The sequence below is a fragment of the Myotis myotis genome, unplaced genomic scaffold, assembly GCF_014108235.1.
Source record: "Myotis myotis isolate mMyoMyo1 unplaced genomic scaffold, mMyoMyo1.p scaffold_m19_p_50, whole genome shotgun sequence".
In the NCBI taxonomy this organism is placed as follows: Eukaryota; Metazoa; Chordata; class Mammalia; order Chiroptera; family Vespertilionidae; genus Myotis; species Myotis myotis.
In genome coordinates this window covers 570,559-588,006 of record NW_023416358.1, presented here as the reverse complement: position 1 = coordinate 588,006, position 17,448 = coordinate 570,559, and the positions used below count along the sequence as shown (strand labels likewise).

Genomic DNA, 17,448 nt, shown 5'->3' with positions numbered 1-17,448 from the left:
GTCTGGCTCCGGCGATAAGGCCTCTGGGGGGATAAGATCTCTCTCTCTGAGAGCAGCCCGACCCCTCGTACAGAGAACTCGTGACCGATGGAAATCTCCTGCCCTGGCCGGTGTGGCTCAGTGGCTAGAGCGACAGCCGGCCGACGGAAGGGTCCCGGGTCCGAGTCCCGTCAAGGGCATGCCCCCTGGATTGCGGGCTCCCCCCTCCCCGCCCCAGGCCCTGGTTGTGTCTCTCTCTCTTAAAACCAATGGAAAAATATTCTAGGATGAGGTTTAGCAACAACCACACCCAAACACACCCATGCTAATGTCCTTTATGCAAATGTCCTTTATGCAAATGTCCTTTATGCAAATGTCCTGTATGCAAATGTCCCTTATGCAAATGTTCTTTATGCAAATGTCCAAGTTTGCTTTGCAAAAAGTGGGAATGCCTGCATTTAAAAATATATTTTTAAATATTTTTTTTGATCTTTTTTACGGAGAGGAAGGGAGAGGGACAGAGAGAACCATCGATCGGCCGCCTCCTGCACGCCCCCCACTGGGGATGTGCCCGCCACCCAGGTCCATGCCCTTAACCGGGAATCGCACCCGGGACCTTTCGGTCCGCAGGCCGACGCCCTACCCACTAAGCCACACCGGCCGGGCTGCCTTCGCCTTATTGTTTCAAACACCCTGTCTCACCCCCCAAGCCCCCCCAAACCCCATCACCCCCCCCCCCAGAGATGAGAAACGTCAACTTACAGGCCTGTCCCCTCGAGGTGGGTCTCTGTGTTTCCAAGACGCTGGCTTCCTGGGCTGAAACGGGGCAATTTTGGGCGATGCTCGCCCTCCCCCCCAGTCCCCCCTAAACCGAGGCCCCCAGGGGTCCCCCCGGCTGCTGTCCTGGGGGCAGCTGGCAGAATTGGGGCGGCTGCTAGAAGTAGCAAGAACCCCGTCTCTGTCTCTCTGTTAAAGAATTCTCTGCGAGGTCCGGTTTTGCACAAAATCTCAAGCGCCGATCGCCCGAGCCCCCCTCCCTCTGGGAGGCCCGACCTGGGTTATCGCCTCATCGGGAGGAAAGGATGTTACCCCACGGCTGTCCGTCTCCAGCCCCACTTCTGCTTTTTATATTCATTTAAAAAAATATATATATTAATTTTTATTAATTTATATATACGTTATTTTAAAAATTTTATATATATATATAAGTATATATATTTTATTACTTTCTAGTCTATTTTTTTAAAAAAATATCTATTAATTTATTAGATATATAATTTTTTAAAATTTTATATCTATAAATATTTATATTATTAATTCTATCTATTTTAAAAAATGTATATCTATCAATTTTTATTAATTTATATAGATTATTTAAAAAAATTTTTATATATGTAAATATAATATTTATTAATTCTATTCTATTTTTAAAAATGTAAATATATCAATTTTTATTAATTTATATATATTATTTTTAAAATTTTATATATAAATATATATTTATTAATTCTATTCTATTTTTTAAAAATGTATATATATCAATTTTTATTAATTTATATATATATGTTATTTTAAAAATTTTATATATGTAAATATATATGTTTATTAATTCTATTCTATTTTTAAAAAATGTATATATATCAATTTTTATTAATTTATATATATTATTTTTTAAAATTTTTATATATATACATATATACTTATTAATTCTATTCTATTTTAAAAATATATATATATATGTTTATTGATTTCAGAGAGAGGAAGGGAGAGGGACAAATATCAACGAGGACAGAGAATCACGGATCGGCTGCCTCCTACACGCCCCCTACTGGGGGTCGAGCCCGCAACCCGGGCCTGTGCCCTTGACCGGGAATCGAACCCAGGACCCTTCAGTCCGCAGGCCGGCGCTCTAACCACTGAGCAACACCGGCCGGGGCTGCACCCCGATTTTTTCCTCTTCCTCTCGGGGTCCCCGTTTTGGTCGCCCCGTCCGGCTGGTCTGCTCGGCGAGCGGTGACTGTTGTGCGGGTCAGGTTCTCCCAGACGTTGCATGCGGTTCTGGTTCTGGTCCCGTGTTCTCTCGGCCCCAACCCCCACCCCCCCAGCAGGGGGGAAGCGCCCCAAAATGTCCCTTCATGGTGAGGGGCTCATGGCTCTCTTGGGTCCTGTGAAGGGTCTGTTCTTGGGTGGGACCATGAGCCTTTATTTTATTTTATTATTTTATTTTATTTTATTTTATTTTATTTTATTATTTTATTAATTCTATTCTATTCTATTTATTCTATTATTTTATTTTTTAATTAGTTCTATTCTATTTTATTGTTTTGTTTTATTTATTCTATTCTATTTTATTTTATTTATTTTATTATTTTATTTATTTTACTCTGTTCTATTTTATCTTTTTTATTTCATTTATTCTATTCTATTTATTCTATTCTATCTATTCTATTCTATTCTATTTTATTATTTTATTTTATTTATTTCGTTTATTCTATTCTATTTTATTTATTCTAATTTATTTATTTATTTATTTCATTTATTCTATTCTATCTTCTATTCTATTCTATTCTATTCTATTCTATTCTATTCTATTATCTTCTATTCTATTCTATTCTATTCTATTCTATTCTATTCTATTCTATTCTATTCTATTCTATTCTATTCTATTCTATACTGGTGGCCCAGTGCACAAAATTCATGCACTCGGGAGGGAGGTCTCTCAGCCTGGATTGCTAGAGGGCGCAGGCCAGGCCGAGGGACCCACGGGTGCACGATCGGGGCCGGGGAGGGACATGCGAGGGCTCCAGGGGGTGTCCGGCCCATCTCGCTCAGTCCCAATCGGCCGGACCCCAGCAGCAAGCGAACCTACCAGTCGGAATATCTGCCCCCTGGTGGTCAGTGCACGTCACAGCGACTGGTCGACCCGTCGACTGTCTGCCCCCTGGTGGTCAGTGCACGTCACAGCGACTGGTCGACCTGTCGACTGTCTGCCCCCTGGTGGTCAGTGCACGTCATAGCGACTGGTCGACCGGTCGTCTGTCTGCCCCCTGGTGGTCAGTGCACGTCATAGCGACTGGTCGACCCGTCGACTGTCTGCCCCCTGGTGGTCAGTGCACGTCACAGCGACTGGTCGACCGGCCGACTGTCTGCCCCCTGGTGGTCAGTGCACGTCATGGCGACTGGTCGACCCGTCGACTGTCTGCCCCTGGTGGTCAGTGCACGTCACAGCGACTGGTCGACCCGTCGACTGTCTGCCCCCTGGTGGTCAGTGCACGTCATAGCGACTGGTCGACCGGTCGTCTGTCTGCCCCTGGTGGTCAGTGCACGTCATAGCGACTGGTCGACCGGTCGTCTGTCTGCCCCTGGTGGTCAGTGCACGTCATAGCGACTGGTCGACCGGTCGTCTGTCTGCCCCTGGTGGTCAGTGCACGTCATAGCGACTGGTCGACCGGCCGACTGTCTGCCCCTGGTGGTCAGTGCACGTCATAGCGACTGGTCGACCGGTCGTCTGTCTGCCCCTGGTGGTCAGTGCACGTCATAGCGACTGGTCGACCGGCCGACTGTCTGCCCCCTGGTGGTCAGTGCACGTCATAGCGACTGGTCGACCGGTCGTCTGTCTGCCCCTGGTGGTCAGTGCACGTCATAGCGACTGGTCGACCGGCCGACTGTCTGCCCCTGGTGGTCAGTGCACGTCACAGCGGCTGGTTGAGCGGCCTTAGCAGATCATTAGCATATTTCGCTTTGATTGGTTGGACGGACGACAGGACCACAGGACACTTAGCATATGAGGCTTTCTTTGACACCGGACTCGGGACCCGGTGCATGAATTCGTGCCCAATGAAAGGAAATTAATTAGAAGAAATATTTTAATATCGCCATCCGCCCTCTCTCTATGATAGAAGTGCCGACTGAATTCACGATCGACAATGACAGATCGAAACACACATATGTGGGAGTCAATTTAGCCTTTTATTTTTTAAAAATCTATTTTATTGATTTTTTATGGAGAGGAAGGGAGAGGGACAGAGAGTCAGAAACATCGATGAGAGAGAAATATCGATCAGCTGCCTCCTGCATGCCCCCCACTGGGGATGTGCCCACAACCAAGGTCCATGCCCTTGACTGGAATCGAACCCGGGACCCTTCAGTCCGCAGGCCGACGCTCTATCCACTGAGCCACACCGGTCAGGGCGGGATATTTCTTTAAAAATTAATTTCATTTTTTGTTAATGCTCTCACGAGGGAATTCTTGTATTTTTAAAAGTTATTTAATTTTTTTTTGTCAACCTCACGCAAGGATATTTTATTTAATTGTTTAATTATTTATCTTTTTAATCCTCACCTGGGAAGTTTCCATTTTTTGTAATTCACTCTATTTTTTTTTGTTAATCCTCCTCTGAGGAGACTCTTGTTTTATTATTATTATTATGAAACTTATTTTATTTTTTGATAATCCTCACCCGAGGATATTTTCATTTTATTTTAATTTGCTTAATCCTCACCTGAGGATTTTTTAAATTAATTTTAATTTTTGTTAATGCTCAGCCAAGGATATTCTTGCATTTTTTAAAAATTTATTTTATTTTAAACCTCTGCTTAAACCAGAGGATATTTTTGGTGTTTTTTTTTTTTTTTAATTTATTTTGTGTCAATCCCCACCCCAGGATAAAATTTAAAAAATATACACAGTAAAATAAAAAAATAGGAAATTCAAATTATAAAAATAAATAATAAAATAATGAATAAATAAAACAATAAGATTTTAAAGAACTCTTAATGATTTTAAAAACATTTTATGATTTTCGGTCGATGCAAAGTACGCCCGTTCGGAGAAAGATAAATATCGCAGGATCTCAAGTCATTTGCGGAATCTAGTCAACAACGTACACCGATGAACAAAAACAGATCCGGGGACAGAAGCGGCATCGATCAGACCATCAAACCAATGGACACAGATGTCGGAGGGGCGAGGGCATGATTACGGGGTTCGGGGGGTGAATGGGGGGGATAAGGACCCAAATGTAATACCTTAATCAATCATGAAAAAAAATTTTAAAAAAATAATAAAAAGTAAAAAATTTATCTTAGTTGTCGAAAGGTATTGCAGACCTTCTTACCCCAATGCCCCTCCTCCCACCACCCCACCCCTCCCTGGCCTCCACCACACGATTGTCTATATGCCCAGGGGATACGCATCCACATGCATACAAGGTCCCTCCTTTCATCAACGTTTCTCTCCCACTCCCTTCCTCTCCGTCTAAAAAGATCAATAAAAAAATATTTTTAAATTAAAAAAATAAACATCCGTTGAGAAAACATATCTTCGGGCGACGACACACAAAAAGAAATAATCCGAAAACAATACCAAAAAACCCAAAAAAACAGCCCCAAACAAAACAAAACAAAACAAAAATTCCGCAAAGATTCCAAAAGGACACGGGAGCTGGAGGCCTCTGAGATTCACACCTTTGCCGTGGACTCTTCAACCTCCTCCACGGAAAAGATCTCTTCGGTGTCCCCTTTCCCGGCGGGTGGGGTAAATTTCTCCCAGATGATCTGGGAAGAGAAAAAAAATAAAAATAAAAAGAATGAATGAGGGTGTCGGGTCTGCAGGATTCCCCATTTGCTGGTGGGGTGGGGACTGTAGATAGAAACGCCAAACAGATCTACGGGGGACGTGCAAAGGTCCTGGGGCAGGTTGGAGCTTGGACAGGAAAATGGGGGAAGTGGTTCAGCCTGGTTCCCCATGAGGCGAACAGGATGCTGGGGGTCCCCGGAAACCAGGGATCAGGAATGGGGGGTGGGCCCAGGGTGTGGGCTCAGGATAATGACCCAAGAGATGTCCATGTCATTAATGGCGTGAGCGAGCCGGGAGCTGGTTGCTATGAGGACAGTGGAGAGACGTGGTCCCGGCCGCAGGGAGAGTGGCCCCTGTCCCTATATGGGGTGGGGTCTCCCCGGTTTTTGTCACCCTTCACCCCCTTCTAGCACCTCCTCCAGGGGGTCAAGTCAGACTCCCTACTGTCTGTGTGTCCCTCAGTCTCTCAAGACCTGACCCCTGAACCCAAGGCAAGGCCACAGAGCTGGACACAGCATTCCGGCCACATCCCTGTAGCTGCCTTCAAGGGGTCACCCAAGCAGGAGATGGTGGGACATTTGCAGGGTCCCTGGACACCCCCACTTTCCACCCTGGATCACCCCTTTCCCCGGACAAACCTCATCATCGGTGAGATAGTCATTGTTCACTTTATCTTTGACGCGAGGAATGGGCACCCCAACAAACCTAGTGAGACAAAAAAAAAAAAAAAAGTGTGAAGAATGAACCCAGGTGGCGGAGTTCCCCCTAGATGTCCAAGGAGACTTTCCCTGTCAATCAGATGGTGCCTGGCGGTTTCCCTGTCCAATCAGATGGCGACTCAGGCCTTCCCTGTCCAATCAGGGCTGAGCAACTATATCCCTTTCCCCCTCCCACCAGCAGCATTTTTGCAGCCAGAATAATGTCATCGAAACATCACACAAGGATCCATTCAACTTACACAAAACAGAATCTAGAAGGCACTGGAGGAATCCAGTGTGGGGACCACGGGGGGCCTTTCTAGAACCTTCACTCTGACCCTCAGAGGCAGGGATGGGCGTGGGGAGTCCAGGGTCTTCGGTGATAAAGGCTGGGGGCTCATAAGACCCATGTCCCTCCTTCCCCCCAAACTTCTGCGCGTGTGGCCCAGCCTCCGTTTTGTGACTTATTTATTATTCTTTGTTCTGTTTCTTTCTTTCTTTTTTTTTATTTTTGTGTGAGTTATTTATTATTATTAAATTAATAACATCTGGGCGCACTGTTAGCCAGACTTGAATTTACTAAATTTTAAATATATATATACTAGAGCAGTGGGCGGCAAACGCATTAGTCAACAGAGCCAAATATCCACAGGACAATGGTTGAAATTTCTTTGGAGAGCCGAATTTTTTAAACTTAAACTATATAGGCAGGTCCATTGTTATTAACTTAATGAGGGGGACTCCTAAGGCTTAGGAAGAGCCACACTCAAGGGGCCAGAGAGCCGCATGTGGCTCGCGAGCCGCACTTTGCCGACCACGGGACTAGAGGCCTGGTGCATGAAATTGGTACATGGGAGGGGGTGTGTGTCCCTCAGCCCAGCGTGCACCCTCTCCAATCTGGGACCCCTTGGGGGATGTCCGACTGCCGGTTTAGGCCCGATCCTGCAGTGGGTTCGGGCCTAAACCGGCAGTCGGACATCCCCCTCGCAATCCGGAACCGCTGGCTCCTAACCACTCACCTGCCTGCCTGCCTGATCGCCCCAACTGCTCCCCCACCAGCCTGATCGCCCCTAACCCCTCTGCCTGCCCGATCGCCCCTAACCACTCTGCCTGCCTGATCGCCCCTAACCCCTCTGCCTGCCTGATCGCCCCTAACCCCTCTGCCTGCCTGATCGCCCCTAACCCCTCTGCCTGCCAGATCGCCCCTAACCACTCTGCCTGCCTGATCACCCCTAACCCCTCTGCCTGCCTGATCGCCCCTAACCCCTCTGCCTGCCTGATCGCCCCTAACCACTCTGCCTGCCTGCCTGATCACCCCTAACCACTCTGCATGCCTGCCTGATCGCCCCTAACCACTCTGCCTGCCTGATCGCCCCTAACCACTCTGCCTGCCTGATGGCCCCTAACCATCTCTGCCTGCCTGATCACCCCTAACCACTCTGCCTGCCTGATCGCCCCTAACCCCTCTGCCTGCCTGATCACCCCTAACCACTCTGCCTGCCTGATCGCCCCTAACCCCTCTGCCTGCCTGATCTCCCCTAACCCCTCTGCCTCCCTGATCGCCCCTAACCACCTCTGCCTGCCTGATTGCCCCTAACCACTCTGCCTGCCTGATTGCCCCTAACCACTCTGCCTGCCTGATCGCCCCTAACCCCTCTGCCTGCCTGATCGCCCCTAACCACCTCTGCCTGCCTGATCGCCCCTAACCACCTCTGCCTGCCTGATCTCCCCTAACCCCCCTGCCTGCCTGATCGCCCCTAACCACCTCTGCCTGCCTGATCGCCCCTAACCCCTCTGCCTGCCTGATCGCCCCTAACCATCTCTGCCTGCCTGATCGCCCCTAACCACTCTGCCTGCCTGATCGCCCCTAACCCCTCTGCCTGCCTGATCACACCTAACCCCTCTGCCTGCCTGATCGCCCCTAACCCCTCTGCCTGCCTGATCACCTCAACGGCTCTCCCCTGCCAGCCTGATCGCCCGCAGGATCGGGCCTAAACGGGCAGTTGGACATCCCTTGAGGGGTCCTGGATTGGAGAGGGTGCAGGCTGGGCTGAGGGACACCCCCTCCCCCCACCCAGTGCACAAATTTGTTGCGCCGGGCCTCTAGTAATATATAAATTGATTAATAAATAAACAACAACAACACGATACAACCAGGTGCCAGTAGTTGGTCTTCAGATACATTCTGGCCTCGCGTGCGAGTGGCGCCAGCGAGAGCTTCATGTGTATCGCGCCTGCACGAGTCAACGTGTATTTTCAAATTGCCAGTGCGCGTCATATGTACCAGCCGGTCAGACGGCCGGTCGGACGGCCGGTCGGACGGACGGTCGGACGGACGGTCGGACGGACGGTCGGACGGTTCGTCACTTAGCATTTTACATATAGATATAGATCGCATTGGATCTGCTCATATTTAGGCAAACCAATCAGAGGGTGCGCTCAGTGGTTAGCGCGTCGGCCTGCCCACCAAAGGGTCACAGGTTTCATTCCTGGTCGAGGGCCCGTATCTGGGTTTCCGGTTTGATCCCCGGGCCCCGGTGGGAGCCCATGCGGAAAGGCGGCCAATCAACATGTCTCTCCCCCCCCCACCCCCCGTCTCTCTTTCATCAGGTCCGTGTCCCCGGCTGGGAACCAAACCCGCGGCCACCGGCGCTCTAACCACTGGGCCACACCGGCCAGGGCTTGGGGTTTACCTGTAGAAAAGGTAGAGGAAGACCAAGGCGCAGGCGAGGGTGCCCAGCATGACCATGGAGACAAACGCCGCGGTGGACAGCCATTCTTCGGAGCCTGGGGACAGAGAGAGAGAGAGAGGGGGGGGGCGGGTCAGGTACCCCCGTGGGGTGAACAACCCCTCCCCCCCTGGCGAGTTCACGGCCACGAAGAGATACCCAGACGGGCAGGGAGATACTGGCAAAATCAGCGGTTCTCAACCTGTGGGTCGCGGCCCTTTAGGGGGTCGAACGCCCCTTTCCCAGGGGTCGCCTCAGACCGTCGGAAAACACACCTATAATCGCATATTGTTTTTGTGATTGATCCCTGAGCTTTCATGACATTCAATCTATCACCATGAGAATCCATCCTGCAGATCAGAAGTTTCCATGACGACTCATAACAGCAGCCACATGACGGCGATGACGCAGCCACGAGAATAATGTTATGGTTGGGGGTCCCCACAGCATGGGGAGCTGTGTTCAAGGGTCGCGGCCTTAGGAAGGTTGAGAACCGCTGCTCTAAAGGGAAGATCCCAGTCTTGCCCTGGCCAGTGTGGCTCAGTGGTTGGGCGTCGACCTAGGAACCAGGAGGTCCCGGGTTCGAGTCCCGGTCAAGGGCACATGCCCGGGTTTCGGGCTCTGTCCCCAGTTGGGGGCGTGCAGGAGGCAGCCGGTCCATGATTCTCTCTCATCATCGATGTTTCTATATTTCTCTCCCTCTCCCTTCCTTTCTCTGAAATCGATAAAAAAAATATATAAAAAAATCAAAGGTTCTATTAAAAAAGAATTAAAAGGGTGGCAGTGACGTCCAAGCCCCTGAATTCTGGCCAAGTAATAAAAGTCTCAGGCAGGAAACCACGGGCAGGAAGTTGCTAATTTAATTCCTACAACAGCTTGAAACAGACCTCATTGAACAGTTCACCAGGGACCCAGGCTGATTGTCTGACGGGATCGGGCGGGGTTATTTCCTGGCCGGGTACGGACTTTAAGAGGTCTGCTTGTCCGTCTCTTCCTTTGGGGCTGGGAGTGGTTGGGTTTGGGAGCCTTTTATGTTCTTAAGAATATATTTTTATGGATTTCAAAGAAGAAGGGAAAGGGAGAGAGAGAGAGAGAAATATTCATAATGAGAGAGAGAGAATCATGGACCGGCCGCCTCCTGCACGCCCCCCATTGGGGATCGAGCCCGCAACCCGGGCATGTGCCCTTGAACCGGGACTCGAACCCGTGACCCCCTGGTTCATAGGTGGATGCTCAACCACTGAGCCACACCGGCCGGCCTCATGAGCCTCCATAAAGTTTCAGGGAGGCAAAATGCACGGGTCCTCGCTCCTGGAATGACTCAGATCAATTCGGGGTCGGGAACCCCCCTTCTCGGGGGGGATACGTACCAAACTCCACGGGCTGGCTCCAGGGACCCCACTCCAGGACCCGGGAGTCGGCCGCCCGCATTCGCACGGTGTGCTTGGCTCTGGGCAGTGGTTTTGGAAACGTGTATTGATTTCCCTGGCCACCAGATACCTCCACCTTTGGGGAGAAGAGAGAGATAGAGATGTCATGTCGGTTTAGCAAAAAAAAAAAAAGGTGGGGATGTGTTTTATTTTCATTATTATTATTATTATTATTATTATTATCCTAAAGATTAAAAGCTTAACATGCTAAGTGTGTGTTCGACCAGTTGGCCATTCAATCAATCAAAGCGTAATATGCTAATGATATGCTAAGGCCGCTCAACTGCTTGCTATGACGTGCACTGACCACCAGGGGGCAGACAGTCGACGGGTTGACCAGTCGCTATGACGTGCACTGACCACCAGGGTGCAGACAGTCGACTGGTCGACCAGTCGCTATGAGGTGCACTGACCACCAGGGGTCAGACAGTCGATTGGTCGACCAGTCGCTATGACGTGCACTGACCACCAGGGGGCAGACAGTCGACTGGTCGACCAGTCGCTATGACGTGCACTGACCACCAGGGGGCAGACACACTGATCGGTAAGTTAGTTTGCTGCTGGGGTCTGGCCTATCGGGACTGAGCGATACGGGCCGGACAGCGTCCTGCGTCCCTCCCTGGCCCCGATTGTGCACCCGTGGGGTCCCTTGGCCTGGCCTGCACCCTCTCGCCATCCGGGACCCCTCGGGGGATGTCGGAGAGCCGGTTCCGGCCCCATCCCGCAGGCCAGGCCGAGGTACCCCCCACTGGTGCACGAATTCATGCACCTGGACTCTAGTAAACATAGATTTTTAAAAAGATCTCAGGGTTGTAATAACTCATCTCAACGTGAGCCCAGAGGACACCCCGCTCAGGCCCCCAGGAACGACTATGGGAAGGGTCCCTACATTTCCGACAAGATGGGGACTAGATGAAGCTCCAAGAAGGGGCGGGATTTGGGCTCAGAATCTTCACTCACCAGCTGATGGTCACTGGGCTGCATACTGTTCTGGAGAAACAAACAAACGAACAAAAAAAGCCACAAACAAACAAAACAGAATAGGTTTACTTTTCACCATTGTAACATTTATTTTTCTGCTAAAGTGTCGTCCGTTCTGCACTTTGAGGGAGAAAACTACCTATGGGTGGGCCAGTGACCTTGTGAGCTCTGCTAACCTGGAGGTGACACAGGAAGAGGGACGGATGTGGGCCCCGCAAACCAATCCTTTATTCGTCTGGATCCCCAACAGGTGGACATGGATCCTCGTTAAATCCAGGTGGACATGGAGCCCAGAACTTCCCATCGTCTACACTGGGTTCAGGTGGACATATAACTATTGGTCTTTCCTCGTCTACACTGGGTCCAGGTGGACGTATAACTATTGGTCTTTCCTCGTCTACACTGGCCCAGGTGGACGTATAACTATTGGTCTTTCCCCGTCTACACTGGGTCCAGGTGGACGTATAACTATTGGTCTTTCCTCGTCTACACTGGGGGCAGGTGGACGTATAACTATTGGTCTGTCCTCGTCTACACTGGGGTCAGGTGGACGTATAACTATTGGTCTTTCCTTGTCTATACTGGGTCCAGGTGGACGTATAACTATTGGTCTTTCCTCGTCTACACTGGGGGCAGGTGGACGTATAACTATTGGTCTTTCCTCGTCTACACTGGGTCCAGGTGGACGTATAACTATTGGTCTTTCCTCGTCTACACTGGGGCCAGGTGGACGTATAACTATTGGTCTTTCCTCGTCTACACTGGGGGCAGGTGGACGTATAACTATTGGTCTTTCCTTGTCTATACTGGGTCCAGGTGGACGTATAACTATTGGTCATTCCTCGTCTACACTGGGGGCAGGTGGATGTATAACTATTGGTCTTTCCTCGTCTACACTGGGTCCAGGTGGACGTATAACTATTGGTCTTTCCTCGTCTACACTGGGTCCAGGTGGACGTATAACTATTGGTCTTTCCCTGTCTACACTGGGTCCAGGTGGACGTATAACTATTGGTCTTTCCTCGTCTACACTGGGGTCAGGTGGACGTATAACTATTGGTCTTTCCTCGTCTACACTGAGTCCAGGTGGACGTATAACTATTGGTCTTTCCTCGTCACACTGGGTCCAGGTGGACGTATAACTATTGGTCTTTCCTCGTCTACACTGTGCCCAGGTGGACGTATAACTATTGGTCTTTCCTCGTCTACACTGGGTCCAGGTGGACGTATAACTATTGGTCTTTCCTCGTCTACACTGGGTCCAGGTGGACGTATAACTATTGGTCTTTCCTCGTCTACACTGAATCCAGGTGGACGTATAACTATTGGTCTTTCCTCGTCTACACTGAATCTAGGTGGACGTATAACTATTACTCTTTCCTCGTCTACACTGGGGGCAGGTGGACGTATAACTATTGTTCTTTCCTCGTCTACACTGGGTCCAGGTGGACGTATAACTATTGGTCTTTCCTGTTCTATACTGGATCCAGGTGGACTTATAACTATTGGTCTTTCCTCGTCTACACTGGGTCCAGGTGGACTTATAACTATTGGTCTTTCCTGTCTACACTGGGTCCAGGTGGACTTATAACTATTGGTCTTTCCTCGTCTACATGGGCCCAGGTGGATGTATAACTATTGGTCTTTCCTCGTCTACACTGGGTCAAGGTGGACGTATAACTATTGTTCTTTCCTCGTCCACTCTGGGTCCAGGTGGACGTATAACTATTGGTCTTTCCTCGTCTACATGGGTCCAGGTGGACGTATAACTATTGTTCTTTCCTCGTCTACACTGGGTCCTGGTGGATGTATAACTATTGGTCTTTCCTCGTCTACACTGGGTCCAGGTGGACATATAACTATTGGTCTTTCCCCGTCTACACTGGGTCCAGGTGGACGTATAACTATTGGTCTTTCCTTGTCTACACTGGGGTCAGATGGACGTATAACTATTGGTCTTTCCTCGTCTACACTGGGTCCAGGTGGACTTATAACTATTGGTCTTTCCCTGTCTACACTGGGTCCAGGTGGACTTATAACTATTGGTCTTTCCTCGTCTACACTGGGTCCAGGTGGACGTATAACTATTGGTCTTTCCTCGACTACACTGGGTCCAGGTAGACGTATAACTATTGGTCTTTCCTCGTCTACACTGGGTCCAGGTGGACGTATAACTATTGGTCTTTCCTCGTCTACACTGGGTCCAGGTAGACGTATAACTATTGCTCTTTCCTCGTCTACACTGGGTCCAGGTGGACGTATAACTATTGGTCTTTCCTCGTCTACACTGGGTCCAGGTAGACGTATAACTATTGGTCTTTCCTCGTCTACACTGGGTCCAGGTGGACGTATAACTATTGGTCTTTCCTCGTCTACACTGGGTCCAGGTGGACGTATAACTATTGGTCTTTCCTCGTCTACACTGAATCCAGGTGGACGTATAACTATTGCTCTTTCCTCGTCTACACTGGGTCGAGGTGGACGTATAACTATTGGTTTTTCCTCGTCTACACTGGGTCCAGGTAGACTTATAACTATTGGTCTTTCCTCGTCTACACTGGGTCCAGGTGGATGTATAACTATTGGTCTTTCCTCGTCTACACTGGGTCCAGTTAGACGTATAACTATTGCTCTTTCATCGTCTACACTGGGTCCAGGTGGACGTATAACTATTGGTCTTTCATCGTCTACATGGGTCCAGGTGGACTGTAACTATTGGTCTTTCCTCGTCTACACTGGCTCCAGGTGGACGTATAACTATTGGCCTTTCCTTGTCTACACTGGGTCCAGGTGGACGTATAACTATTGGTCTTTCCTCGTCTACACTGGGTCCAGGTGGACGTATAACTATTGGCCTTTCCTTATCTACACTGGGTCAAGGTGACGTATAACTATTGGTCTTTCCTCGTCTACACTGAGTCCAGGTGGACGTATAACTATTGGTCTTTCCTCGTCTACACTGAGTCCAGGTGGACGTATAACTATTGGTCTTTCCTCGTCTACACTGAGTCCAGGTGGACGTATAACTATTGGTCTTTCCTCGTCTACTCCGGGTCCAGGTGGACGTATAACTATTGGTCTTGCCTCGTCTTCACTGGGGGCAGGTGGACGTATAACTATTGGTCTTTCCTCGTCTACACTGGGTCCAGGTGGACGTATAACTATTGGTCTTTCCTCGTCTACTCCGGGTCCAGGTGTACGTATAACTATTGGTCTTTCCTCGTCTTCACTGGGGGCAGGTGGACGTATAACTATTGGTCTTTCCTCGTCTACACTGGGTCCAGGTGGACGTATAACTATTGCTCTTTCCTCGTCTACACTGGGTCCAGGTGGACGTATAACTATTGGTCTTTCCTCGTCTACACTGGGTCCAGGTGGACGTATAACTATTGGTCTTTCCTCGTCACACTGGGTCCAGGTGGACGTATAACTATTGGTCTTTCCTCATCTACACTGGGTCCAGGTGGACGTATAACTATTGGTCTTTCCTCGTCTACACTGAGTCCAGGTGGAGGTATAACTATTGGTCTTTCCTCGTCTACACTGGATCCAGGTGGACGTATAACTATTGGTCTTTCCCCGTCTACACTGGGGGCAGGTGGTGGTATAACTATTGGTCTTTCCCCGTCTACACTGCGGGCAGGTGGTGGTATAACTATTGGTCTTTCCTCGTCTACACTGGATCCAGGTGGACGTATAACTATTGGTCTTTCCTCGTCTACACTGGGTCCAGGTGGACGTATAACTATTGGTCTTTCCTCTTCTACACTGGGTCCAGGTGGACGTATAACTATTGGTCTTTCCTCGTCTACACTGGGTCCCGGTGGACGTATAACTATTGGTCTTTCCTCGTCTACACTGAGTCCAGGTGGACGTATAACTATTGGTCTTTCCTCGTCTACACTGGGTCCCAGTGGACGTATAACTATTGGTCTTTCCCTGTCTACACTGAGTCCAGGTGGACGTATAACTATTGGTCTTTCCTCGGCTACACTGGGTCCAGGTGGACGTATAACTATTGGTCTTTCCTCGTCTACACTGGGGGCAGGTGGACGTATAACTATTGGTCTTTCCTCATCTACACTGGGTACAGGTGGACGTATAACTATTGGTCTTTCCTCGTCTACACTGGGTCCAGGTGGACGTATAACTATTGGTCTTTCCTCGTCTACACTGAGTCCAGGTGGACGTATAACTCTTGGTCTTTCCTCGTCACACTGGGTCCAGGTGGACGTATAACTATTGGTCTTTCCTCGTCTACACTGAGTCCAGGTGGACGTATAACTATTGGTCTTTCCTCGTCTACACTGGGTTCAGGTGGACATATAACTATTGGTCTTTCCTCGTCTACACTGGGGTCAGGTGGACGTATAACTATTGGTCTTTCCTCGTCTACACTGGGGTCAGGTGGACGTATAACTATTGTTCTTCCCTCGTCTACACTGAGTCCAGGTGGACGTATAACTATTGGTCTTTCCTCGTCTACACTGGGGTCAGTTGGACGTATAACTATTGGTCTTTCCTCGTCTACACCGGGTCCAGGTGGACGTATAACTATTGGTCTTTCCTCTTCTACCCGGGGGCCAGGTGGACGTATAACTATTGGTCTTTCCTCGTCTACACCGGGTCCAGGTGGACGTATAACTATTGGTCATTCCTCTTCTACCCGGGGTCCAGGTGGACGTATAACTATTGGTCTTTCCTCGTCTACACTGGGTCCAGGTGGACGTATAACTGTTGGTCTTTCCTCGTCTACACTGAGTCCAGGTGGAGGTATAACTATTGGTCTTTCCTCGTCTACACTGGGTCCAGGTGGACGTATAACTATTGGTCTTTCCCCGTCTACACTGGGGGCAGGTGGTGGTATAACTATTGGTCTTTCCCCGTCTACACTGCGGGCAGGTGGTGGTATAACTATTGGTCTTTCCTCGTCTACACTGGATCCAGGTGGACGTATAACTATTGGTCTTTCCTCGTCTACACTGGGTCCAGGTGGACGTATAACTATTGGTCTTTCCTCTTCTACACTGGGTCCAGGTGGACGTATAACTATTGGTCTTTCCTCGGCTACACTGGGTCCCGGTGGACGTATAACTATTGGTCTTTCCTCGTCTACACTGAGTCCAGGTGGACGTATAACTATTGGTCTTTCCTCGTCTACACTGGGTCCCAGTGGACGTATAACTATTGGTCTTTCCCTGTCTACACTGAGTCCAGGTGGACGTATAACTATTGGTCTTTCCTCGTCTACACTGGGTCCAGGTGGACGTACAACTATTGGTCTTTCCTCGTCTACACTGGGTCCAGGCGGACGTATAACTATTGGTCTTTCCTCGTCTACACTGGCTCCAGTTGGACGTACAACTATTGGTCTTTCCTCGTCTACACTGGGTCCAGGTGGACGTATAACTATTGGTCTTTCCTCGTCTACACTAGGTCCAGGTGGACGTATAACTATTGGTCTTTCCTCATCTACACTGGGTCCAGGTGGACGTATAACTATTGGTCTTTCCTCGTCTACACTGGGGGCAGGTGGACGTATAACTATTGGTCTTTCCTCATCTACACTGGGTACAGGTGGACGTATAACTATTGGTCTTTCCTCATCTACACTGGGTCCAGGTGGACGTATAACTATTGGTCTTTCCTCGTCTACACTGAGTCCAGGTGGACGTATAACTATTGGTCTTTCCTCGTCACACTGGGTCCAGGTGGACGTATAACTATTGGTCTTTCCTCGTCGACACTGGGTCCAGGTGGACCTATAACTATTGGTCTTTCCTCGTCTACACTGAATCCAGGTGGACGTATAACTACTGGTCTTTCCCCGTCTACACTGGGTCCAGGTGGACGTATAACTATTGGTCTTTCCTCGTCTACACTGGGTCCAGGTGGACGTATAACTATTGGTCTTTCCTCGTCTCCACTGGGTCCAGGTGGACGTATAACTATTGGTCTTTCCTTGTCTACACTGAATCCAGGTGGACGTATAACTATTGGTCTTTCCTCGTCTACACTGAATCCAGGTGGACGTATAACTATTGGTCTTTCCT

At 49.2% G+C, this 17,448-nt stretch overlaps 1 protein-coding gene across 2 annotated transcripts in view; it reads right to left on the bottom strand.

The window, feature by feature from the left end:
* Positions 1–4,747: 4,747 nt before the first annotated feature.
* The window catches only part of CSF2RA (colony stimulating factor 2 receptor subunit alpha), a 29,811-nt gene continuing 17,110 nt past the window's right edge, over positions 4,748–17,448 (bottom strand). For both annotated transcript variants that reach the window (XM_036311159.1, XM_036311160.1), the window contains exons 8-12: positions 11,375–11,404; positions 10,355–10,490; positions 8,949–9,042; positions 6,196–6,262; positions 4,748–5,535 (exon numbers count right to left, since the gene is read on the bottom strand). In XM_036311159.1, the coding sequence (XP_036167052.1) occupies positions 5,440–5,535; positions 6,196–6,262; positions 8,949–9,042; positions 10,355–10,490; positions 11,375–11,404 (423 nt within the window). In that variant the 3' untranslated portion in view covers positions 4,748–5,439. The remainder of the gene's footprint in view (positions 5,536–6,195; positions 6,263–8,948; positions 9,043–10,354; positions 10,491–11,374; positions 11,405–17,448) is intronic.